Source organism: Oreochromis aureus, linkage group 5 (assembly GCF_013358895.1).
Source record: "Oreochromis aureus strain Israel breed Guangdong linkage group 5, ZZ_aureus, whole genome shotgun sequence".
Lineage (NCBI taxonomy): Eukaryota > Metazoa > Chordata > Actinopteri > Cichliformes > Cichlidae > Oreochromis > Oreochromis aureus.
The window spans coordinates 25840056-25864923 of record NC_052946.1 but is presented as its reverse complement, the minus strand read 5'-3'; the positions used below and the strand labels follow the sequence as shown (position 1 = coordinate 25864923).

Sequence of the window (24868 nt, the reverse complement as noted above, 5' to 3'; positions counted from 1 at the left end):
TTTTCAGAGACACAGTATAGTTAGAGTTTTATTTTTCCCAACATATTTCATAATACAAACACATGACAGGTGCACATTGTACATACAATTATACAATATGTTACTACCCATGATCTTCAGGATTTGTCTATATTTTTCTAATCAGCATTTCATTTGTCTTATGAGGATGGAGTAGTTTGATATACGTAAGTCAACAGCCCATAAATTATTTCCATAATTGAACCAGCGTTATTCTGAGTAGATTTGCACTTGACACTATGACTCATGTTAGTTCATATGCTGCTGGAGCCGTGACGGCAGCTCGTCCAGTGAGCTCAGCCGATGCTCTTGAGGAACATCTAGTTGGTCATCCTTATGTCTTTCTAAAAGGAAGCCGTGAATACCCATAGACCGAGAAGTGAGGTAATCATTAACATAATGGTCCCCAATATGAGCTACACTGTCAGCTGGCACACCACATTTTTGTAGTGCCTGATTAAAGATGGCCGGACTGGGCTTTGCTACACCAGCCTCTTCTGATGTTATTAAAAAGCTAAAGTATGACAGCAGGCCACAAACATGTAAGATTGCTTCCAGGCGGTTGTCAAAGTTGGACACCACACCCAGCTTCAGTCCAAGAGAAGAACAACTCTCCAGGGCCTTCTTTGAGTCTGGAAATACCTGAAATAAAGGAATATTATACAGTTTAACATGACATGCTCCTAACATCGGGAGCAAGGTTTAAGCTGCTTTACAAGTCAGATTTTTAATGTGCTGTTTTTCTGGTTCAGTATTAAATGCTTATTATGATGATTATAGTAAAATAAAAAAAACACATGTAGCCTTTATTATTATATTGTTGCATATATTATTAAAAAAACATTATTACCATTATTAAACAATGTGTTTTAGGTGTATGAATGTGTCAGTGATCATTTACCTCCCAGTTATCTGCGCTGCAGAAGTTATGGTAAAGATTGTTGGCTACTGTGTTCAGCAAGGCTGATTCCTGTACACCGCACTGAGAGAGAGTGTCCCGCACCACCCCCCTCCACCACGACTGTCCATCTAGACCCTGACGGATCCCATAGTTTGGGTATCTATTGGAATATTGTCGATACACCTGCCGGAAAGCAGCGTCGACCTCCACAGGACTGAGGCTCAAGCCCATACGTTCTGCCTCCTTGCAGTACTGCTCTCCTACAGATGAACGCACCTTCAGCAGGGTGTCCTTCACATCCCATAGCACCCAGCGCAGAGGAGCTCGCATCACACCTGCTGGACACCAAAGAGAGAAGACAACAGCTGAGCAACATATGAGTTATCTGATCAGGTTGTTTCTCACAGCACCGCACAGAGAAACTTTGAATATTATTACCATTATTTGTTTCTTTTGTTACGGGAACTGTTTGTCAGGGTGATGATTTTAAGACATTCAAAACTGCTGCTGTAATATGTGGAGATTCAGAAGTTCTTTTATTGCTGCCATATAACCTGCATTATTATAATTGCATTAATAACATATTTTACAGCATTATTCTATTAGTAATATTTCTTACAGGGTTCATATTGTATTGAAGATGTTTGTCATCGCATTGACCTTTTCTATTTACAGGTTTAGTTATGATCAATCTATACACATTGCATATTTGTGCTTATTTGGAGTTGATGTTCCATCCAAAAGGGTCTTAAGCTTCACTGGTGCGACTGTCCAGGTGATACATGCTGAGGGAAGATGAGAACATAGAAGGTTGACTGCATGCATGCTTACAATAGACATAAATCTAGTAACAGGCCTGAGTGAAGGCCCAAAGGTATTCTGCTTCTTTTGTAACCTGTTGCATTTTAGTCTACTTGGTGACTGATGACGAGGGTCAATAATTAGCCCTTAGAGACCCTGAAGCTTGAAATTTATTGCCTTGTATGGAAGGTGTTACAGAAAAGAGAAGTTTTATGTCTGTTTATAGCCATTAAAGATGTACAAGATGTACCATTGACTGTAAACAATGTATTTTTAATCTGTAATTGACGTACGTGGGGGCGTGATCCCCAAATGCTATAAAATCAGCGTCCAGTGTATTTTTGTTGGGAGATATATGCTGATATCTCTTCTCCTGTGTGTAATAAACTCACCGTTTGATTGCACTCTTCTGGGGCCTCCGTGGTTTGTTTCACTGCTCTGTATTTTGATTGATTTCGCGACAAATACTAATCATGACCAAGTTGACCACTTGTCAACAACATTTCCTGTATTTTTATTGGACTTTTATTATTGATAATGTTTTAATTATTGTGTGACACATATAACAACATGCCCAGCCTAAAGAGACTCAGAGGACATCAAGAACAAATAACCAGACAATGAACAGATAACCAAGAAAATATCAAAGCCTGACATCTTTTTAAATTGGAGTTTTGTTTATACAGCCCGCATTTAACGTTCTTCATATTGTAACGTAGAGATATATATCTTACGCTCAATACTGACGTTTCGATGCTGTGCCAAACTTACAAAGTGTAGATATGTTAAAACACTGCTTGGAACTGTCATTCAAAACTTGCTACGTGACCACAGATAACTGAAGTTTTGGCCCATTTCACACCAGTTTTAGTATTTAAAAATGTAACTACACAGATTCAAAGTTTATTCTAACACAGTTCCACAGAGTTTACTAATGTCTACATTTACCTTCCCTACAAAGTAGACAACACTAAAATCCACAAAACCTGTGTGGTTCCAACAATAAACATAGCAGCCTTTTTTCTGTATATTTTGTTTTATTTTAGAAATTGGTTTGTTGTGCATTGCACTGCATTAATGAAGCAGCTTCATGTATGTTAACCCAACAGGGGGGGGAACAGTATTTACTGAACCACAGTGTTTATTAGTCATAGTCATTAATGATCCCATTAATGATCCATAGTACAATTCCAAACAGGTTGCTTGTTATAACAATGCTTGTCTGTGTCGTTGTTTCAAACAATAGCACTACCAAGGTGTGATGACATTGACAGTGAAAGTGGCCAGTAGGTGTCACTGTGGAGTTTGGTGTCAGGGTGTTTTACATTGAAACTGCAATATAATCCTGGCATTACTGCTTCAAATATTTCACTGTATCACAAAGCCTCACTTTGCCCATTACTATTGTAAGGTAAACATCTTAGAATACAAGAGAGAAACCCCAGCAACTGGGTAATCCTCTATGAGAAAGCACTTGATGACTGTGGGAAAGAAGAAATTCCTTTTCACAGGAAGCAGCCTATCCCAGCTACCATAGGGCGAAAAGCAGGGTATAACCTGGACATGTCATGAATCTGACGCACGGCTAACAGACAGAGAGACAGAAAACCATTCAAACTCACGTTCATTCCTATTGCCAATTTTGAATAACCAAATAACTAATGCCAACTAACCACATGTCGTTGGACTCTGGGAGGAAGCTAAAACTCCACACAGAAAGGTTCTGCCCAGATTGTGGAGAGGATCTCAGGACCTTCTTGCTGTGAGACAACAGTACTAACCATCATGCCACTGTGCTGCCAAAGGTCGTCTAATGCTATTAAAATAATGCTATTAAAATACTTCAGTCCCTTCAACTATCCAGTACAGAGGTATCTCTGATCTTCCAGGAATGGTGATATTATTTTTACGGAGGACTGACTGGTCAGTGGGCGGTGACTTCATACCTGTTGATCTCTAACATGGAACATAATAAAGTTTAGGTTGGCAGCACAAATTACCATGAGGGTATACCCCGCAATGAAGAAGTGATCCATCTTCATAGCAAAGAAAATCCAGGTTTAACTATGAAGTTACCTGGATAAGTCTATATCCTGCATTGTTGTACAAGTCCAGGTTTCATTTCAACTCATATTTGGTTTTAGCGACTTGTTTCTTGCCTTCGAGCTCACCATAATTGGATATGTACGAGTGACAATAACCACATAGCGTTTCTCTAACTAGTGTCCCGTCAAAATAAACTAACGTACCTGTGAGCACACAGCAGTTTAACAGCAGAGGCCAAAGCTTCAGCAAAAACCTCAAATTAGAAAAATGCTGAAATGTTACTGAAGTCTCCGCGGCTGTCAACGAAAGTAAACAGCGACTAAAGTTAGCTACCTGCTTTCTTCTTCGTCCTCTTTTTCCTCTGTTCTCTGAGTGGTGGCTGCTACTGCCATCTGCTGAAACAAACCTCAAAAATTCAAACACACACAGAAAAATAAAAAAAAACAATAAAATACCAATTATTCTTCCGCGTCTCCCAGCTTGTTACTACACACAATAAGCGGCTATTTAACAATTCTGGTGGAAGCTCTGGTGGCTTTTCTCTACTTATATAAGGCCAAAAATAGCGTTTCACGTACATCCAGTCCAGCAGGTGGCGGTATGGCCAAAAAGAAGCAATGAAAAGGGTCATCATATACGCATGCGCGTAGGCTCACATGGCGAAAAGTCGCATTAGAAACAAAACAACTGTCACTCGTCAACATTTCTATGACATGTAGTCTTTTTAATTAGTTTTATTATTTTTCCAAGACCTAAGGATAGCCTGATGCTACTGAATAATGGCAACTCCAGCTATTCGGATGTTTCGGAAGTTAGAGGGCCTGTTCTGTGTCTACAAACCTGCTGGTGTTCACTGGAAACTGGTACGGGACAGCATCGAGACAAATCTTCTTAAAGGTGAGTGTAGCTTATTTTTCACTGGTATCCTGTGGTCCTGTTATCAGTCACCCATCCGTGCTGTGAAACTGAGGCATGATACAGCTAATACTCAGCATACCTTGCACTTAACACCTGAATGTCCTGTGCGTGTATTACACCTCAGGTTTGAATGCTGCGCCCTCTCCGCCACTTCCCCACCATGTTCGACTCTTAACACAACCCAACAATGAGAGTGAAACGTCCAAAGGACTCACGGTATCCACAGTATCGGTTCCTGTACTGTCCAAGCACCCTCTGGGTATGTACATCCACCTTACTGAAAATTTTAACAAGCTTTGTCTCTGCTCTGAAGATAAGATAACAGATACATTAAGATACATTTGACCTCATGATCGATGCAGTTGTTTTGTCAGCAACATTGTGAAAAATAGAAATCAGTTGCACCACCTCTAAAGTATAAACGCCTTTATAACACACTCAGGCGCTTTAGTTTCCTGTATCATCTGTGCTGTCTTTTCAGTGGAAATGGTTGCATATGGTCTTTTCAGGTTGCAAAATTCACAGCCCTCCTTTTACAAAAAATGACAAACTTAAAATCTACTGTTACTTTTACAGAACAAGTGAAAAAAGTACACCCTCTTTCTGTTCTACTGTTTTACATGTCGCAACATTAAAAAAAAAAAATCCTCTGGTCTCCTCTTCACATTTGGTAAATACGACCTTGGATGAACATCAGTGGATGACATAATTTTGTGTCATTGTTTATTTAACAAAAATTTTGCCAAATTTCAGAGGCAGTGTGTGGGGAAAAAAAAAACAAATACACAATTGTGTGTATACACCTAACAATATAACGTGGACAGACGAGACCAAAGTGGAAATGTTTGCTCATAATGGTCATTGGGCATTTCAGAAGGCGAGATAAATAAATGGAGACACAGTATAATGTGTCGTGTTGTTGTTCATCTTCGGTTGTATTTACATCATTTTTGGTAGCAGATGATATTTGACATATAAAACCTTAAATTTAAAAGAGGTCTTACTTTCTTTCTCACAACTTTATTTTTCCACTTTAGTATTAAACAGTGTTTCTAAATGTTTTCTGATTGATTCAGATTTCTGTGTCTCCACCGTTTTACCCTGTAAAAGGTCATCTATGAAATCTGGTTAATTTAGATGTGACTGGACTAAATTAAACCTGGACTGGACTAAACTAAATTTGAGCTGTGGTGAACAACAATGTAGTGAGTGAATATAATGTTTCATTTTGATTTTAGTCACTGGACCTGAATTCCAGCATATTCGAGTTGGAGTCGGACATCGCCTCGATGCTTTCTCCTCCGGCGTTCTAGGTATAATTTTAGAGTTGTTCATTTGAAAATTTTAACTTGTTTATTACAGTGTTGGCATTCAATTTGTGAATCATCTGAGAATATCCACATATTTCTAAAATGTAGTTCTTGCCGTTGGGAATGGAAACAAGGCGCTGAATGACTTCTACAGCACAAGAGTGACGAGGGTAATTTGTAATTTTAGCTTAGACATAAACTGATGCTGTTCAGATCCAATGCTGACAGATCCAATTCTACTATATTTATTGCAGGATTATACCCTGGAGGCTGAATTTGGAACTGCAACAGATAATTTCACTCACACGGGTCGAGTTGTGGAAAGGTCCACCTATGGTATGAATCATTTCTCTTTTAGTTTGAGCTTCCTCAATCTTTCACTTAAAATAGCAAAGTCTTTGTCCATAAAGTGTCATGGCAGAACAGAGGTGTTGTAGTTAGAACTGTCACCTCACAGGAGGGAAAGGGTCTTGGGTTCAAATCCACTGACTTTGTGAGGACTCTGTTCTCCCGGTCCCTGTGCTTTTACTCTCCAGAGCACAGACATGCATGTCACTTTTACACCAAAATATGGTGACTCTAAATTGCCGTAGGTGTGAATGTGAGTTGCCTGCATCTCTTTGTTAGCCCTGCAATAGAATGCTGACCTGTTCAGGGTGTACTCCACCTCTTCTTGCCCTATGGCAGTTCAGCCCTGCCTGTGACTCTGAAATGTGTATGTGGTTTTAAAGGTTTTATAAAACCAGTTGTAATTTGTATACCTGAAGTGCAAGAATATAAACAAAACACTTGTTATGTGTACTGATGTCCCTTTAAATATACTTAAAAAAAGCTGTCTCCTAGATCACATCACACAGGATAAGCTGGAGAGAGTGCTGTCAATGTTGGAGGGAGTCAACCAAAAAACGTTGTTGACGTAAGACGTTACATTTCTGTAAACCTAATAATGGCATCTTTTGCCCTCTCCTCTTGATTTTTACTGTGCTTTTACATAAGACCCTCTGTAAATATTTGCAACAGCACTAAACAATATTTGATTAGTTTCTTTTTTGCTGTACAGTTATTCCAACATAGACATGCGCTCACAGGAAGCCTATGAGATGGCTGTGCAAGGTTTACTGGGTCCAGAGGGGAAATCGACACCCATTTTGACCGGCTTGCGTTGCATTCGCTTTCAGCCTCCCAACTTCACGTTAGGTAATCTTCACTTGAACACATGAAACATATTTGACAATTGAAAAAAAAAAAAATGCTGGTCAAGTTTCAAACACGTCTCCTGTTTTTACAGAGCTGCAGTGTCTAAATGAGACTCAGAAGTATTTGCGTAAAATTGTGCATGAGATAGGACTGGAACTGCGTAGCACAGCGGTGTGTAAGGGAGTACGACGCACCAGAGATGGACTTTTCACCCTACAGGACGCTCTGATCCATCACCACTGGACTGCTGCTGATGTCATGCAGGCCATCCAGTTGTATCATTCCACTAAGAAAAATAAAAAACGTTCTAAGGCAGCAAACAAGACATCTGCATTACAAATGTCTGAAGACAATATCACAGAAACTCAACAAAGTGAAGTTAATGAAGGAGTGGTTAGATAGGTCATGTAAAATAACTTTCACTGTGTAAAATATCATTGACCTATGACCCGATCACAAAAATATTTTATGATGCTGCATAACTTCCCACTGTTCAGCTCTGTCAGGAAAGAGGTTTGCAGACTAGAAATCCTGGTGAATATTTGACCAGGGTTTGTATACAGGATGTGTATACAAATGGCTGTAAAGAGTTAAAGCAATACTTTTGTAAAACCCATTGAATTAAACCCAGAAATCTGCACATATCAATGATTTAAAATTCACTGTGGTGTAAAATAAAAACTGTATTTTGCAGTGCTGAAGTGTTGCTTAATTCCTTAATGTTAATATTATTTCTTGTATTCTGAATTAAATTAAAATAATAAAGACCAAAGAGAATGCACGTGTTTGATTGTGGTATCAGTTTAATTGCTGTGGGTTTTGTTTTTTAAGTCTAGATGAGTTCAAATACGTGCTTTAATGGCACAAATACTCCCCCAGGTGGCAAAAGGTCAACATTACACTTGTTTTGGTGGCTCCAGACATTGATTAAATTTAAACCAGTAATCTCAAACTAGTAGTGATTAGACTAACTGGAGTCATACTCAGGTCTGATCCTTGTTAAGTTTCAGTGTATGTGGGAAATAAACAAACCAAAGAAAAGCAGCCAGCTTTCCCACTGAGAGAAATGATAGATGGTCTGTGCCACAGGACAAAAATGGTAACTTGGAATAATACCACTCTGTTCCAATTTGAAATGCTTGTTTTTTCACGGCATTATGGTGATGTCTAAGATTAAAGAACTTAGTAATGTGAAATTATTTATGGGGAAATGAGCTGAATCTTCAACAGCTCGTGCACTGCAGGGATCCAGCTCCAAATAGGCAAAAGTGGAGCCCTGCAGGGCCTGAGCTGTTGTTTTTTAACTTTTATCATTGGCTTGTTTTTCTGGCTCACCACTTGCCGTTGTTTTGATGTGGATGTGGGTGCATTTTTCTATTTTTTCTTGCTGAAAAACAAAAGTCCAAAACCATGTCAAGCTCATCTGCAACAGCAGTAAAATCTACAATTGCCAGGTAGTTTGATGTTGTTGTTGTTTTTTAACATGTTTAAAACAGAAATAACCACATTAATCAACTGAACTTGTCATAGGTGGGTACATGAATCCCATGGGATCAGTCCAGTTCTCTTTCCCACAACACCTCCTTTGGGACTATATAAGATTATTGCAGTGGCGCCATTGTTGACATGCTCTTCATACCATTGTCGGACTTGTTGTTCCACTGCTAACACAGTTGTCTTTGTCAGTCTGGAAACCCATAACTTCCACGAGGGCACAAATTAAGTACACAAGCAGACATTGTTTATCTGGAGATTTATTAATCATGAGACACGCCATTAAAACAATTGGTTTAAAGGTACTTGGTCACAAACATAAAACATAAAAATACCTTAACATATATAACTGTTGATCATGTCGCTGGCGCTATAATTATAGGGGAGTAATGTTTATTCATAATTATGTGTCAGACCTGACAGTTGTGATGACTGAAATTAAAATGAATGCCAACTTAACTTGGAAGAAAAGGTAAACAAAATCACAATAAAGCGAGTATAATTATGTTTAATATATATTTAATATAATAATTATTTACCACTGTACTAGAATTGCTCTCCATCATATGTTCTCTTGATCTCTGGAAATATCTGAAGGGAGTATTTGCCTGTTTAAATTAATCAAACTATATACACATTTACAATAAATTTCAGTATAGTAAATCTATAAAGTGAAGAGAGTGTAGACTAAATATTTAGTAGATGTACAACAACAGATATGAACTGTGAAATTGAAACTAAAAGCTTAAACTTGTGAGTTTAGTTATTACAGCTTCATGGGGAAAATCATGTCAATCATGTGATTTGAAATTATTTGAAGTTGCACAATATTGCACAAAAAAATATTGCAGATAAAACACACACTGTGCAAATATACTTAAATCTACTAAGCTTGTATATGCATTAAATTATTGGGTAGTAAACACTGAAAACGCCTTCACTTTTTAACTATATAATTTTGGTCACTACTAACTATAAACTAATATTCTAATATAAGGCCTTTGAAGAAATAATTTTATATCTAAATATAACGAGACTGAAAATATGCAGACACGTAATACAAGTAATATAATATAATTCATTGAGTTAGAAGAAAGCCAGACCAGTACACCGTGTTCTTGTTTGCAGGATTTCACCACTTGTCTGTTTCTTTCTTTCTTTCTTTTCTTTTTTTTTTAAAGACAAACACATTTGTTCAGCAACATCTTGAGCTTTTTTTCTGTTCTGGCTCTTTGTGCAACACTGTGGCTTCTTCTCTTGAGTCAATTCTTTGACTCAGCTTCCTGCCAACAACACAGCAACAGTGCAATCAGCTGATGACACAGCAGTCGACTTTACACAGCATATCGATATTAAAATATGTGGTTTTAGAGAAAAACAATACAATTATATACGTACCTGGCTACAACTTCCAAAGACTGGATTACGTTTTCACCTGTGGCAGCACTGCACTCCATAAACTCAAAGTCATATTCCTGTGGAGTAGAATGAATATCTGCACTCACTGTGGGTGTTTTGATCATTATTAAAACTACTGAACTGAATGTGATTGTTTCATGAGTGGGTGTAATGCAACATATTCGCACCTTTGCAAGAATTTCCCCCTGATGAGTTTTAACCCGTCGTTCTGAACAGTCGCTCTTGTTTCCAAGAAGTAAAACAGTCACGTTTTCAGCAGCAGACTCCTGCAGAACAGGAATTATTTTGATAATCTGAACATGTTTTTACAAACTAACTCTGTAGGCTGGTTCAACTGTTTCAGACACTCAGGTCCCCTCCACTATGAATAGTTGATGTTTTAAATTTATTAACACTTTTTTCTACTAATAATCAAAATATGTGCTGTTGTTTTAAATACACAATTCAGTATCACACTTATAGGCCACTTTATTAGGTATACCTGTTAGTACCCCCCCGTTGGACCCCTTTTTGACTTCAGAACTGCATTAATTCTTCCTGGCATAGATACAACAAGGCGCTGAAAACATTTCCCAGAGAGTTTGGTCCATATTGACATGCTATCATGTCGATTTGGATCAAGTGTGCCAATAAAAACATTAAACACCACCACCAGCGGGACTGATCCACGCTTTCATGTCGTTTACTCGAAATTCTGACCTCAGCATACGAATGCTGCAGCAGAAATCGAAACTCATCAGACCAGGCAACGTTTTTCCAGACCGTTAACCAACTGTGATGAGCTTGTGTGAATGTAGCCTCAGTTTCCTGTTCTTAACTGCCAGGAGTGGCACCCGGTGGGTTATTCTGCTGCTGCCGGGGATTCCCATGATGCATTGAGTTTTTCCTTTCCAGTCACCTTTCTCACTCACTATGTGTTAATAGACCTCTCTGCATCGAATCATATCTGTTATTAATCTCTGTCTCTCTTCCACAGCATGTCTTTCATCCTGTTTTCCTTCTTTCACCCCAACCGGTCGCAGCAGATGGCCCCGCCCCTCCCTGAGCCTGGTTCTGCCAGAGGTTTCTTCCTGTTAAAAGGGAGTTTTTCCTTCCCACTGTCGCCAAAGTGCTTGCTCATAGGGGGTCATATGATTGTTGGGTTTTTCTCTGTATTTATTATTGTGCTATCTACTGTACAATATAAAGCGCCTTGAGGCGACTTTTGTTGTGATTTGGCGCTATATAAATAAAATTGAATTGAAATTGAATTGAATTGCTGTAGCCCTTCTTCAAAGCTGATAAGTATTGTGCATTCAGAGATGCTCTTTTGCATACCTTATGGTGGTTATTTGTAATTTTTTAAAAGTTACTGTTGCCTGCTTATCAGATTGAAGCAGCCTGGCCATTCTCCTCTGATCTCTCGCAACAAGGCAGGTTGTGAGAGAAAAGTTTATTATAGATGAGTGAAATAGAACCAACAGCCATATTAAAAGTCACTTAAATCATCATTCTTCCTTGTTCTAATGCTCTGTTTGAACATCAGCAGGTAGTCTTGACTATGTCTACTTACCTTAATGCACTTGCATGTGCTTAGCTCGTTACATTTTTTTATGAAGCAGCTGAACAGATGTGCTAATGAAATGGCCAGTGTAGCCTGCCTATTAGAACCAAATACACTAAATGGATATAAAAGCAAATTAATGTTTTGACAACATAGCATGTTTAACTAGTAATTTCAATATCTGTTTAAAAAATAGGTGTTGAAGTTTGAAAGGGAAGACATACCTGAATACAGTTCGCCCAGTAACTGACTGCAGAAAAACTATTAGTGGAGGTGATGTCATACATCAAGAGAAAGGCCTGGGCTTTGTGGAAGACCTGTTTGGTGATACTGTGAAACCTTTAAAGACAGAAAAGCATGACATCAGAGGTGATCTATTAATACTTCCTTTTTGAAACCAGGAAAACACTAGCTCTGCCTACTGTAGCACATTCTACTTACTTTCGTCACATTCACTCAAAAGTCAATGTCACAAATTTGTCATTTAATGCAGTTTGCAGAGGCTACCCTGAACATATTTTTCAAGACGCACCCATGTCTCAGACTTCCTTCCTTGAACAAGTAAATGTCAATCCAGATGTTTTTGTAGCAAAAATAAAATAAATACATCTTAGAAGCCTGCCCATTAGGTGAAGAGTTGGAATAAACTTCACTTTAGTGTTGACATTAAGGAGGCTTTTTGTAAACTCTTGGGGAACTGCATGTCTCAAACGCTTTCTCACTCTTGCTATGTTTTTTTTAACTGAACTAATCTAACACGGGTCTGCCTACAATTTGCAGTTAAAGGTGTTAAAAGCATCTTCAAATTGCATGAGCGTTGAGTCCACCTTTGTCACTGGAACAAAATCTGCATTGTATCCTGGAAAACAAAACACTTTTGAGGAGTGCCAAACCAGTTCTGAAACCAGTTACACTTGAGCCTGAAGCAGTCTTTCAATACACAGACTCTGATCTGAGCATATTTCCTGTTACATGTTGAAGTTGGCTGCTATACTGTATCTATGTACAAAAGCAAGTGTTACTTAAGTAAATACTGTTACATGTAGTAACTGCAGATCTTGGTTGAATTCCAAGGTGTACACACTGCTTTGAAAACTGGGGGTCACCTACATTACAGTCTTCCTTGTCAGGCTTCGGAACAGTTGGACAGCGTGTTTATCTATACACTGAAAAAAACACAGCCACTCCCTAGAACCTCAAGACTGCATGTGGCACAACATCCAGGACATCATAAACCACAAAATAATAGCCTGTACCTTTAAAAAAGAGATGGTGTCTTCTCTGATGATTGGCTTTATTTACAAAACAGATATAAAACTGTTCAAGTCTGGCTCAAACAAACTCCAAAAAGCAGTAGTTGTTTAGAAAACCTTGATATAGAAACTTGCTTCTTTTTCTCTCTCTCTCTCCATATGTATGTTTCCTTCTGGATATGTCGCTCTATTGTAGTTTGGGACTCGTGCATCCAAGTCTGTAGTTAACTTTTAGTTTTATGAGTAGTATGATAGAAGTCACTAAGTAGAAATGAACTCTCATGCACAGGGTTTGTAATTTTTCTTCCTTTATTAGAAGGATAGACTTTTTGCACTCATTCTGAAGACATCTTTGCTTTTTCCACTTGGTTCATTTCTACTCCTGACAAACCCATGCTATGTAGGAGAAAATCACAAGGCTGGGGAAAATTCACAATTTGGGTAGATAAATGACGGACTTTAATGGATAAACTGTGCTTTTTGTCTTCATGACGTCAAGGAAACGCAGACGTGTTGCTCCCAGTGTTTTTATACTCAGACAAGTTGTTCATTTACAGAATTTACCTAACATGAAATGTAAAAGATAACCTGAATTCCAGGGCTGTGAAAAGTCAGACAAGTTGAACTTTGATACTGTCATACGTAAGAGACTGACGACTGATATTTGTTATTCTCCTACAGGCAGCCTACTGTGAGCTAATCACATACGTACAATATGTACTGTTCAAAACAGACTAGAAAAAACATTTAATAAAAACTCAAAAATCAGTTAACTTATTCTCTCCAATATGGCTTCTTTCAGCAACAAAACTGTGCAAAAGTCTTGATCCAGCCCTCATTTCCTTATATTTTGCCTGGAAGGACTTTCTTGTAATTCTTAAAGTGGTCTTGAGCAGTAGTTCTCCAGCTTTCTGCAGGTGTTTCAAAGTTTTCCTTTGGATATTGGCTACTTTTTCACTCATTCTTAGTCCAGTCCTTGTACCGTAAAATTGACCTTTGAATGATTCAAGCACAGATGACATAACATGGCATCTGACTCAAGGGGAGATAGATTGTTTTGTCTACACCAAGGAACAACTTAACAAAGAACCCATTTTAAATTGTATCTTTGGGCACTTTGTTATTAGCAGCCTGTCACGAAAACATAATTTGTTCCCATTTCTTTGAGTCTATGAAAAATGCCAAAAATAACACAGTTTGACAGTCAACAAAACAGCAATGCCTTTTTTAACCAACAACATGATTCCTAAAGAGTTGTCAGTTTCCAATTTTTTGGCATATCTTAGCAGGGTGTGCTGTGTTGTGTGTCCTTGCAAATTTAGGAAACTGGACAAATGGAAGACCAAATAACAACTGGCAGGCTTACAAACCTATCTACAGCAGATTAATGGTATCTGCAAATTATATAGAAATGAAGAGTGGCTCAAGACATTTGCATAGTGATATATAATTTAAACGTACTGTGAAACATCAAAAATTTGTCTCAATGATTCATTCTAAAAGGAAAATTGAGACTTACCTTTCTTGACCTGCTGTGTCCCATAGCTGTAGTATCATAGGCTTTCCATCTACTACAACAGGCCACATCAGCGAATCCAGGCCTATAAACAATATTTACATGTATTTAGAATGTACATCACTGTGCATACACATTAGTAGGATTAATTGTGAGATTAACACCAGGATCTTACCGATTGAGGCAGGTATATCTAAAGAAAACTTCCCACTTTGAGCTCTTTTCATGAAGGAGGTCTTTCCCACACTGCTGTCTCCAATCATCACCACATTGTAGCGCTTTGATTTGGGGTCTGCCAATCCTGGATTATTGACTGAAATTAAAATGTCTGGTCACAGATCATCTTTCAATGTAAAATTTTCCTATAATTATTGGTAAGCTGCACTGATCGTCTTCCTACCCAAAGAAAGTGTTTGATTCTCTTTACCAAGAAAGATTCCAGCATTACAGGGTTGAGCTGAAGTCTTCTCACTGTGGAACAGACAATCAAAAAAAAAACTTCATGACATATACAGCATAAGGATTTGCAAGATTGAAATGGTCAGTTTTCAGAATTTCTCAAGCTCATATTTGAGTTGCTGTGCACTGAACATTTGACAAGGAATTTTGTCATTCACCTTATTTGTGATTATTTATTTAAAACAATAGGAGCGAGGAAGCTGTGTGCTGTTAAACCACACCCTTCTGGTGACATTCACACCACGTCTCTAAGCAGGTCAGCTGAAAACAGTACATACACTACTGCTAATCTAGTGTACAGTAGTAATTGCATAACTGTATTTTTAAAGCTTGCAAGAAGAAAGAAAGTACCATGCGGTACACAGGTTTTTACCTTATCAAGGCATAACAAGAAATCCTACAGTCATTACCATGTTCTTAAATTATTTTAACTACAGCGTCAGAGGAACAACAACACAGAACATATTACTCCATGCTATTATTAATTTAACAAATACTAAGACAAAATGCAGAAGCAATGTGCAAAAAAACTAAACACACCCTATGATTCTGTATTTTCACAGAATTAAGTCGAAGTAATTGTTTTCACTATGACTTTATCAGTCTCTCACATCGCTGTGGAGGATTTTTGGTCCACTCTTCTTTCCGACATTGAGTCCTTTTTGTTGAGGTTTGCAGGCATTTGTTAATGCACAGCGCTCTCGAGGTCTTGCTACCACATTAAATTTACTTTGAGGTCTGGACTTTATGTGCTTTATGGCCAAACATCTCTACTTTAGTCACATGTGTGCAAAGTAGAGATGTTTGAGAAGTCTGCGGATTTTTCAGATGCAATATTGCAAACTTCAGCCATGCTGCCATGTTGTTTTTAGAGAGAACAGGCTTTCTCTTGGCAGCATGGCATCGCATGGTCTGACCTAGGGGTGAATTTCTTGGGACGTTCACTTCTGGGAAGATTAGCTGTCTTGAATGTTTTGGAATTGCTGGAAAAGGGGCACTTCTGGTTTTATAAAGGTGGTCACACTGAAGCAGTAAAAGTCTACTTAGTTTTACACACACACTCCTTCTGAATTTTGGCTTAGTTCTTGTTGACTAAATAATGACACAGTGTTATTATGTTCTACTGTGAAAAAGCTCAGAATAAAAAAAATGTGTACTTTCCTTTTGTGTGTGACTCAAATAGATTGACAAATTGTAAAATGTTTTCAACAATTTCATGGACATTTTCTTCCTGATATTACAAAGTGAACTTTGAAGTGACTGATATTATAGTTGGTTGTCCATTGCTATATATGCAATATGAACATCAATATTCAGTATTAAAAATAATAGACTACACTGTAACAAATTTGGACTTATCTATGAGTTACAGTGAGTAAGTCAAGTAGGAAAGCCAACACTTGAAAGCTAATTAGGTATCTGGACAACCCCAGCCTTTTTAAAAATATCTGATGAATCTCTGTGTGTTAGACCCACCTCACAGTCTTTGAGTGCTCTTCACTCTTTGAGAGTCCCGATGATGGGTTCTTATCACTTTTTCCAACCTGCAGAAAGAAAAGTAGGGCTTTTTATGCTTCTAAATGTGGATGACAAACTCATTTCATGATGTGAAAGTGCAAATTATTCTACTTTGATAGCTATCATCTAGTAATCAGTTGTCTCCTAATAATATCTGAAACTGGAATATCTGACATACTGGTTTCCCATTCTTTGTCGATAATAATGATTTATTGTGACATCTTTAAAGCCATTATTTGCTGATCTCATTCAAAGCCCTTATCTGCTAGGTTTCCAAAGAAGGTGAACACATGTTCTCGTTTGCTATATGTGAAACATGCTATGTAAACCTCACGTTCCTCTTTTTAGTTCCCTGTGTCACAATGTTCTTGCCACAAACAATCCACTTTGCAAAGTATCTACTGCAAATGGGGTGTAAATAACAATGTAGGCTTGCCTATGTGAAAGAACACTTGTCCAATAATAACTATTCTCTATTCACAACTTTGCACAGAATTGTAAACACAACAAAGTTCAATAAGGAATTGCATTTAATAGTCAAATTTAAATGTAGTCTGTGCATGAATTTTTGGTAAAATTGCACACAATTAGGTTTCTACTAAATCCTAAAAAACTAAACTAAACAAAAACCCCAAAACATTGCTGCTTACCTCTGAAATGTTGGCATCTGTCCCACTTTGATCATCTATTATTGTGCTCTCTCCTGTTTGGTCTTCTATACGCTGATGTCCACGGGACTTTCGGTTAGATCCCAATTTTCTTCTCCTCCCTCCAGATGCTGATTCTGATACCACATCATCTTTGGAGGATGTAGACAGGAGGTCATTTGCAGTGTGATGCTCTGTTTCTGCTAACTGGTCTTGGGAAACAGGCCTCTCTTCAACTGTTTGCTCAGGGAGATGCTTGAATTTAGACTGACCCGGACGGCTGATTTCCACTGTTTCAAATACTTTCTGTTTTCCTTGTTCACCATCAATGTCTTTGTGATCTGTGTGAAGCTGAAGCGCTTCTTCTTTGATTCTGGGGACACATTCAGTTTCCCCGATGTCTGTTCCAGTCTCTTTCGCTTTATTATCCACCTCCTGTTTTTGATGCAGCTCTTCTTTGTTTCTGGATCCAAGATTCCTGCGGGTTGAGCCCATCTTTCTTCTCCGGTTGCTCAAATTTAAATTTGGACTTTCACTCCTCATCTCTTGAGTTTTATTATGAGCTCCTTCATTCAAGTCACTTGGATTTTTCACATTAGCATCTTGATCTTGTACTACTGTTATGCTCTCTGGCCTTTCCTCATTGCTATGTGTATTCTGCCTGGCCTCACTAGAAGACACTAAGCTCTCTTCTGCTATGCCAGTGTCTGTCACAGCCTCGGCATTTGGGGGCAGCAACTGATTTATGGAGCGTCTGCTTCTACCCGCGACCACAGTGGTTATTCGAGTCTCAGTGTTTGTAAAATCGTCTAGCTGTGGCGGCTCCACAATAACTTCTCTTACATCACCTGTGTTAACGCATGTAACCAGAGTGATGATTTCTTCACGGAGAGAGGAAGACTGTTCAGAAAGAGGGGCCTTAAAATCTTCTACTACTGGTATCACATTGATCTCTGTACTGCTTGGTTCAGAAAAGGTTTCATCAGCTTCCTGTTGTTTATGAACAGCAAAGAATAACGGTTGTGCAGTTTCATTTTGTGGTATGTCTGTAGTTAACGGTAACTCTCCCACGTCCAGCTTGTCAATATTCCTCACGTCAGCTTCGGTGTAAAAGTCACTTTCCTTGGTTTCATCTGTGTTGTCTGTTTCTTCCTCTTTTTTTCTGTTGAGTTGACTCCTGCGAGTAGAACCTATCTTTCTCTTCTTCTGTTTTGGATTTATTTGCAAATTATTTCTGTTACCTGATTGCGTTTGTTCTTGCTGGCTGTTGCTTGCATCCATTGCCTCAAATGCTTCTTCTTCATCAAGCACCTTCAGAGAGCTAGAGCTTTCGATGCCACCATGATATGAGATATGCTGCACGTCTGAGGGAACTTCACAAACTGAGGCTTGTGGTGATTGCATCAGGTGCTTTGTAATTGTGTCACATCCTGTAAGCTGATCTAAATTCATAGCCTCTTGAACAACTGTATTTTCCTCATTGACATCTGTATTGCTATCCATATTATTCTGTAAGAAAGATGCATCTTCCTCAAACAGCTTTTCTTTATTTTTGCCCTCTTTTGCAGTTGAGCTAATCTGCATTTCTTTTTCAACGGATATGAGGTCTTTTGCTTCTTCCTCCTTTGTTATATCTGTTGCTGGTGACATTTTAACTGTTCTGGAACCTAAAATGTCATCTTTAGGTTCCTGGTATGCATCAGGATCATTGACACACTGTCTTCCTTTATTTCTTCGGCTTGAACCCATTTTCTTTCTATTGCCTGTACGGCTGAGGCCTGTGTGAATTTCTATACTGTTCTCAGAATTATCCTGATGTTGGAAGTCCAAAGAGATATTTGTTTCAGATAAGGGTGTTTGGTGACTCTCTGTATTTGAGCTGTAGTCAGTTTGATGCATTAATGCCTCAGTTGGGTTGCAATGCTCGTGTTGTTCCCTATTTGTAGTCAACACATCTTGTGATGCTAAAAATGTTTCTCGTGCAGCACTGCATTCAACTTCAGTGCTTTCTCTTGGGCCAGTTTTTTCAGTTGTGATCTCAACTGTAATGGTACACTCTGTTGTTCCACTTAACAAAATATTGCTGGGTAAATTTCCATCCTGTGCTAAAGGTTCTGTGTCCTGATCTTTTTTCACTTCTTCCATCGTAGCCTGCACTGGTTTATCATATATCAATTTAGTATCTCTGTCATTTTGATTTTTCAGGGAATTTTCACTATATGGCACAGACAGAGAAATATCATGCTTGTTTTCTTGCAGTAATTCTTCAGGTCTTGTAGTTTCAGTTGCTAACATTTCTGCTCTTTCAGGGATTTCATCTCCAACTGTATCTTCATCTTTAAATTCCTTATCACGATTTCTGCCTTTATTTCGACGGCTGGATCCCATTTTTCTCCTGCTCCCCCTATCAAAGACATTGTGCATTTGCTCACTAGTGTTCATAGTATTGTCCTGAAATTGGTTTTCAAAGGAATGGTTTGAAAATGAGGGTGGAGCTTGAAGAGAGAATCCACTGTCTTTGCTGTCTGAGCCATCACCTTCATTGTTTTCCTGAGTCACAAAGTGATGTACAGCTTGTTTGCCATCAGGGTGATGAGGATTTTTGACTTCTTCAGTCAGAGCAGTTTCAAATTTAATCACTTCTTCCATTACAGATTCCAATGGTTTATTTAAAATCACGGTAAAGGTTGTCTGACTTTTATCTTCCTTAAGATTCTCACTTTTAGAAATGAAACTGTCCAGGCTAATCTCAGAATAGCTTGTTCCAGTTGGCCTCTGGACATCAGGAGAATAAGCAGGTGCAGACACTGTAAACATGGAGCTGTCATGTGGCACAGACAGAGGAACATCACACTCATGTCCTTGCAGTAATTCTTCAGGTCTTTTAGCCTCTGTTGCTGGTATTTCTGTTGTTTCAGGGGTTTCATCACCAATTTCATCTTCCTCTTTAAATTCCTTATCACGCTGTCTACCTTTATTTCTACGAGTGGATCCCATTTTTCTTCTATGTCCCCTGGTTTCAGTAACAGCATGGGATTGCCTATCTGTGCTCACAGTATTGTCCTGAAGTTGGGACTCAAAAGGTGGAGTTGCTAATGAGAGTTGAGTTTGTAGAGAGACTCCACTGTCCCTAGTGTGTGGAGAATCACCTTCCTTGATTTCCTGAGTCACAAAGTGCTGTTCAGCTTGTTTGCCATCAGGGTGATGAGGATCTTTGACTTCTTCAATCAGCCCACTTTCAGATTCATCCACTTCTTCCATTACAGATTCCAATGGTTTATCTGAAATCAAAGTAAAGGTTGTCTGATTTTTATCTTCGTTAAGGTTTTCACTTTCAGGAATTAATCTGTCCAGGCTAATCTCAGAATGGCTCTTTGCAGTTGGGCTTTTGATGTCAGGAGAATAAGCAGGTGCAGACACTGTAAACATGGAGCTGTCATGTGGCACAGACAGAGGAACATCACACTCATTTCCTTGCAGTAATTCTTCAGGTCTTGTAGTCTCTGTTGCTGACATTTCTGTTGTTTCAGGGGTTTCATCACCAATTGCATCTTCATCTTTAATTTCCTTATCACGCTGTCTTCCTTTATTTCTACGAGTGGATCCCATTTTTCTTCTATGTCCCCTGGATTCGGTGACAGCATGGGTTTGCTTATCTGTGCTCACAGTATTGTCCTGAAGTTGGGACTCAAAAGGTGGAGTTGCCAATGAGGTTGGAGATTGTAGAGACACTCCACTGTCTTTGCTGTCTGCGCCAATATCCTCCTCATCTTCCTGGATCACAAAGTGATGCTCAGCTTGTTTGTCATCAGGAGTTGAAACTGCAACTTTGGTTACAGATTCATCAGGACTCTGCACCATCACTTGAAACTGGTATGTGTTGTTATTTTCAGTTTGGTCTAAGTCTTCAGAAGTCATTAAGGAGTTTTCTGTGGCATCATCAATCACATTTTCAGATGAGAAATCATTCTGCAGCACTTCTTGTGTTTGTGTTGTTTCAACCTCATCTTCATGCATTTTACTGACAGTTTCCTCTGAGTGAGTGGCATCTTCAACTTCTTCACTCAGAGCAGTTTCAGACTCATCCACTTCTTCCATCCCAGATTCCAATGGTTTATCTGAAACCACTTTAAAATCTTGCTCATCTGGATTTTGTTGACGGCTTTCACTTTCAGGAATTAAACTGCCCAAGCTAATCTCAGGATAGCTTGTTGCTGTTTGGTTCTGGACCTCAGGAAAATAAGCAGGTGCAGACACTGTAAACATGGAGCTGTCATGTGGCACAGACAGAGGAACATCACACTCATTTCCTTGCAGTAATTCTTCAGGTCTTGTAGTCTCTGTTGCTGACATTTCTGTTGTTTCAGGGGTTTCATCACCAATTGCATCTTCATCTTTAATTTCCTTATCATGCTGTCTTCCTTTATTTCTACGAGTGGATCCCATTTTTCTTCTATGTCCCCTGGATTCGGTGACAGCATGGGTTTGCTTATCTGTGCTCACAGTATTGTCCTGAAGTTGGGATTCAAAAGGTGGAGTTGCCAATGAGGTTGTAGATTGTAGAGACACTCCACTGTCTTTGCTGTCTGCGCCAATATCCTCCTCATTTTCCCGAGTCACAAAGTGATGCTCAGCTTGTTTGTCATCAGGAGTTGAAACTTCAACTTTGGTTACAGATTCATCAGGACTCTGCACCATCACTTGAAACTGGTATGTGTTGCTATTTTCAGTTTGGTCTAAGTCTTCAGAAGTCATTAAGGAGTTTTCTGTGGCATCATCAATCACATTTTCAGATGAGAAATCATTCTGCAGCACATCTTGTATTTGTGTTGTTTCAACCTCATCTTCATGCATTTTACTGACAGTTTCCTCTGAGTGAGTGGCATCTTCGACTTCTTCACTCAGAGCAGTTTCAGATTCATCCACGTCTTCCATCCCAGATTCCAATGGTTTATCTGAAACCACTTTAAAATCTTGCTCATCTGGATTTTGTTGACGGCTTTCACTTTCAGGAATTAAACTGCCCAAGCTAATCTCAGGATAGCTTGTTGCTGTTTGGTTCTGGACCTCAGGAGAATAAGCAGGTGCAGACACTGTGAACATGGAGCTGTCATGTGGCACAGACAGAGGAACATCACACTCATTTCCTTGCAGTAATTCTTCAGGTCTTGTAGTCTCTGTTGCTGACATTTCTGTTGTTTCAGGGTTTCATCACCAATTGCATCTTCATCTTTAATTTCCTTATCATGCTGTCTTCCTTTATTTCTACGAGTGGATCCCATTTTTCTTCTATGTCCCCTGGATTCGGTGACAGCATGGGTTTGCTTATCTGTGCTCACAGTATTGTCCTGAAGTTGGGACTCAAAAGGTGGAGTTGCCAATGAGGTTGGAGATTGTAGAGACACTCCACTGTCTTTGCTGTCTCGCGCCAATAGCCTCCTCATTTTCCCGAGTCACAAAGTGATGCTCAGCTTGTTTGTCATCAGGAGTTGAAACTTCAACTTTGGTTACAGATTCATCAGGACTCTGCACCATCACTTGAAACTGGTATGTGTTGCTATTTTCAGTTTGGTCTAAGTCTTCAGAAGTCATTAAGGAGTTTTCTGTGGCATCATCAATCACATTTTCAGATGAGAAATCATCTCTGCAGCACATCTTGTATTTGTGTTGTTTCAACCTCATCTTCATGCATTTTACTGACAGTTTCCTCTGAGTGAGTGGCATCTTCGACTTCTTCACTCAGAGCAGTTTCAGATTCATCCACGCCTTCCATCCCAGATTCCAATGGTTTATCTGAAACCACTTTAAAATCTTGCTCATCTGGATTTTGTTGACGGCTTTCACTTTCAGGAATTAAACTGCCCAAGCTAATCTCAGGATAGCTTGTTGCTGTTTGGTTCTGGACCTCAGGAGAATAAGCAGGTGCAGACACTGTAAACATGGAGCTGTCATGTGGCACAGACAGAGGAACATCACACTCATTTCCTTGCAGTAATTCTTCAGGTCTTGTAGTCTCTGTTGCTGACATTTCTGTTGTTTCAGGGTTTCATCACCAATTGCATCTTCATCTTTAATTTCCTTATCACGCTGTCTTCCTTTATTTCTCTGAGTGGATCCCATTTTTCTTCTATGTCCCTGGATTCGGTGACAGCATGGGTTTGCTTATCTGTGCTCACAGTATTGTCCTGAAGTTGGGACTCAAAAGGTGGAGTTGCCAATGAGGTTGTAGATTGTAGAGACACTCCACTGTCTTTGCTGTCTGCGCCAATATCCTCCTCATTTTCCCGAGTCACAAAGTGATGCTCAGCTTGTTTGTCATCAGGAGTTGAAACTTCAACTTTGGTTACAGATTCATCAGGACTCTGCACCATCACTTGAAACTGGTATGTGTTGCTATTTTCAGTTTGGTCTAAGTCTTCAGAAGTCATTAAGGAGTTTTCTGTGGCATCATCAATCACATTTTCAGATGAGAAATCATTCTGCAGCACTTCTTGTGTTTGTGTTGTTTCAACCTCATCTTCATGCATTTTACTGACAGTTTCCTCTGAGTGAGTGGCATCTTCGACTTCTTCACTCAGAGCAGTTTCAGATTCATCCACTTCTTCCATCCCAGATTCCAATGGTTTATCTGAAACCACTTTTAAAATCTTGCTCATCTGGATTTTGTTGACGGCTTTCACTTTCAGGAATTAAACTGCCCAAGCTAATCTCAGGATAGCTTGTTGCTGTTTGGTTCTGGACCTCAGGAGAATAAGCAGGTGCAGACACTGTGAACATGGAGCTGTCATGTGGCACAGACAGAGGAACATCACACTCATTTCCTTGCAGTAATTCTTCAGGTCTTGTAGTCTCTGTTGCTGACATTTCTGTTGTTTCAGGGTTTCATCACCAATTGCATCTTCATCTTTAATTTCCTTATCACGCTGTCTTCCTTTATTTCTACGAGTGGATCCCATTTTTCTTCTATGTCCCTGGATTCGGTGACAGCATGGGTTTGCTTATCTGTGCTCACAGTATTGTCCTGAAGTTGGGACTCAAAAGGTGGAGTTGCCAATGAGGTTGGAGATTGTAGAGACACTCCACTGTCTTTGCTGTCTGCGCCAATATCCTCCTCATTTTCCCGAGTCACAAAGTGATGCTCAGCTTGTTTGTCATCAGGAGTTGAAACTTCAACTTTGGTTACAGATTCATCAGGACTCTGCACCATCACTTGAAACTGGTATGTGTTGCTATTTTCAGTTTGGTCTAAGTCTTCAGAAGTCATTAAGGAGTTTTCTGTGGCATCATCAATCACATTTTCAGATGAGAAATCATTCTGCAGCACATCTTGTATTTGTGTTGTTTCAACCTCATCTTCATGCATTTTACTGACAGTTTCCTCTGAGTGAGTGGCATCTTCGACTTCTTCACTCAGAGCAGTTTCAGATTCATCCACTTCTTCCATCCCAGATTCCAATGGTTTATCTGAAACCACTTTAAAATCTTGCTCATCTGGATTTTGTTGACGGCTTTCACTTTCAGGAATTAAACTGCCCAAGCTAATCTCAGGATAGCTTGTTGCTGTTTGGTTCTGGACCTCAGGAGAATAAGCAGGTGCAGACACTGTGAACATGGAGCTGTCATGTGGCACAGACAGAGGAACATCACACTCATTTCCTTGCAGTAATTCTTCAGGTCTTGTAGTCTCTGTTGCTGACATTTCTGTTGTTTCAGGGTTTCATCACCAATTGCATCTTCATCTTTAATTTCCTTATCACGCTGTCTTCCTTTATTTCTACGAGTGGATCCCATTTTTCTTCTATGTCCCTGGATTCGGTGACAGCATGGG

General features: G+C 39.2%; 3 protein-coding genes across 7 annotated transcripts; 1 reads left to right on the top strand and 2 right to left on the bottom strand.

The window, feature by feature from the left end:
* hdhd3 (haloacid dehalogenase-like hydrolase domain containing 3) lies at nt 1–4250 on the bottom strand. Of its 4 annotated transcripts, none has more exons than XM_039611910.1 (3): nt 4100–4250; nt 920–1257; nt 1–660 (listed from the first exon to the last, which is right to left on the bottom strand). In XM_039611910.1, the coding sequence occupies exons 2-3, from the start codon at nt 1247–1249 to the stop codon at nt 268–270; spliced, it is 723 nt and encodes a 240-aa protein (XP_039467844.1). In that variant the 5' UTR covers nt 1250–1257; nt 4100–4250; the 3' UTR covers nt 1–267. The 4 variants fall into 4 exon arrangements, with proteins under 4 accessions (XP_039467844.1, XP_039467845.1, XP_031613447.1 ...); XM_039611911.1 differs by having other exon boundaries at nt 920–1254; nt 4100–4184; XM_031757587.2 differs by having other exon boundaries at nt 3970–4100.
* Nucleotides 4251–4396: 146 nt separating this feature from the next.
* trub2 (TruB pseudouridine (psi) synthase family member 2) lies at nt 4397–7892 on the top strand. Its single transcript, XM_031757564.2, has 8 exons — nt 4397–4663; nt 4809–4943; nt 5923–5997; nt 6103–6164; nt 6249–6330; nt 6838–6910; nt 7055–7191; nt 7283–7892. The coding sequence occupies exons 1-8, from the start codon at nt 4546–4548 to the stop codon at nt 7591–7593; spliced, it is 993 nt and encodes a 330-aa protein (XP_031613424.1). The 5' UTR covers nt 4397–4545; the 3' UTR covers nt 7594–7892.
* Nucleotides 7893–8927: 1035 nt separating this feature from the next.
* rab44 (RAB44, member RAS oncogene family) lies at nt 8928–22240 on the bottom strand. Of its 2 annotated transcripts, none has more exons than XM_031757495.2 (9): nt 17044–22240; nt 16352–16419; nt 14817–14887; nt 14592–14729; nt 14420–14501; nt 11872–11986; nt 10272–10370; nt 10084–10160; nt 8928–9968 (listed from the first exon to the last, which is right to left on the bottom strand). In XM_031757495.2, the coding sequence occupies exons 1-9, from the start codon at nt 22228–22230 to the stop codon at nt 9881–9883; spliced, it is 5925 nt and encodes a 1974-aa protein (XP_031613355.2). In that variant the 5' UTR covers nt 22231–22240; the 3' UTR covers nt 8928–9880. The 2 variants fall into 2 exon arrangements, with proteins under 2 accessions (XP_031613355.2, XP_031613356.2); XM_031757496.2 differs by having other exon boundaries at nt 14844–14887.
* Nucleotides 22241–24868: the final 2628 nt, after the last annotated feature.

Coding starts and splice junctions, on each gene's coding strand:
- rab44 (XM_031757495.2), bottom strand. CDS start 22,230: ATGTCAGCAACAGAGACTACAAGACCTGAAGAATTACTGCAAGGAAAT. Junction 14,888..16,351: donor GAGCACTCAAAGACTGTGAG/GTGGGTCTAACA, acceptor TCTGTTCCACAG/TGAGAAGACTTCAGCTCAAC. Junction 10,371..11,871: donor ACTGGGCGAACTGTATTCAG/GTATGTCTTCCC, acceptor CCTGTTCTGCAG/GAGTCTGCTGCTGAAAACGT.
- trub2 (XM_031757564.2), top strand. CDS start 4,546: ATGGCAACTCCAGCTATTCGGATGTTTCGGAAGTTAGAGGGCCTGTTC. Junction 5,998..6,102: donor TTTCTCCTCCGGCGTTCTAG/GTATAATTTTAG, acceptor TCTAAAATGTAG/TTCTTGCCGTTGGGAATGGA. Junction 6,331..6,837: donor TGTGGAAAGGTCCACCTATG/GTATGAATCATT, acceptor GCTGTCTCCTAG/ATCACATCACACAGGATAAG.
- hdhd3 (XM_039611910.1), bottom strand. CDS start 1,249: ATGCGAGCTCCTCTGCGCTGGGTGCTATGGGATGTGAAGGACACCCTG. Junction 661..919: donor GCAGCGCAGATAACTGGGAG/GTAAATGATCAC, acceptor CCTTTATTTCAG/GTATTTCCAGACTCAAAGAA.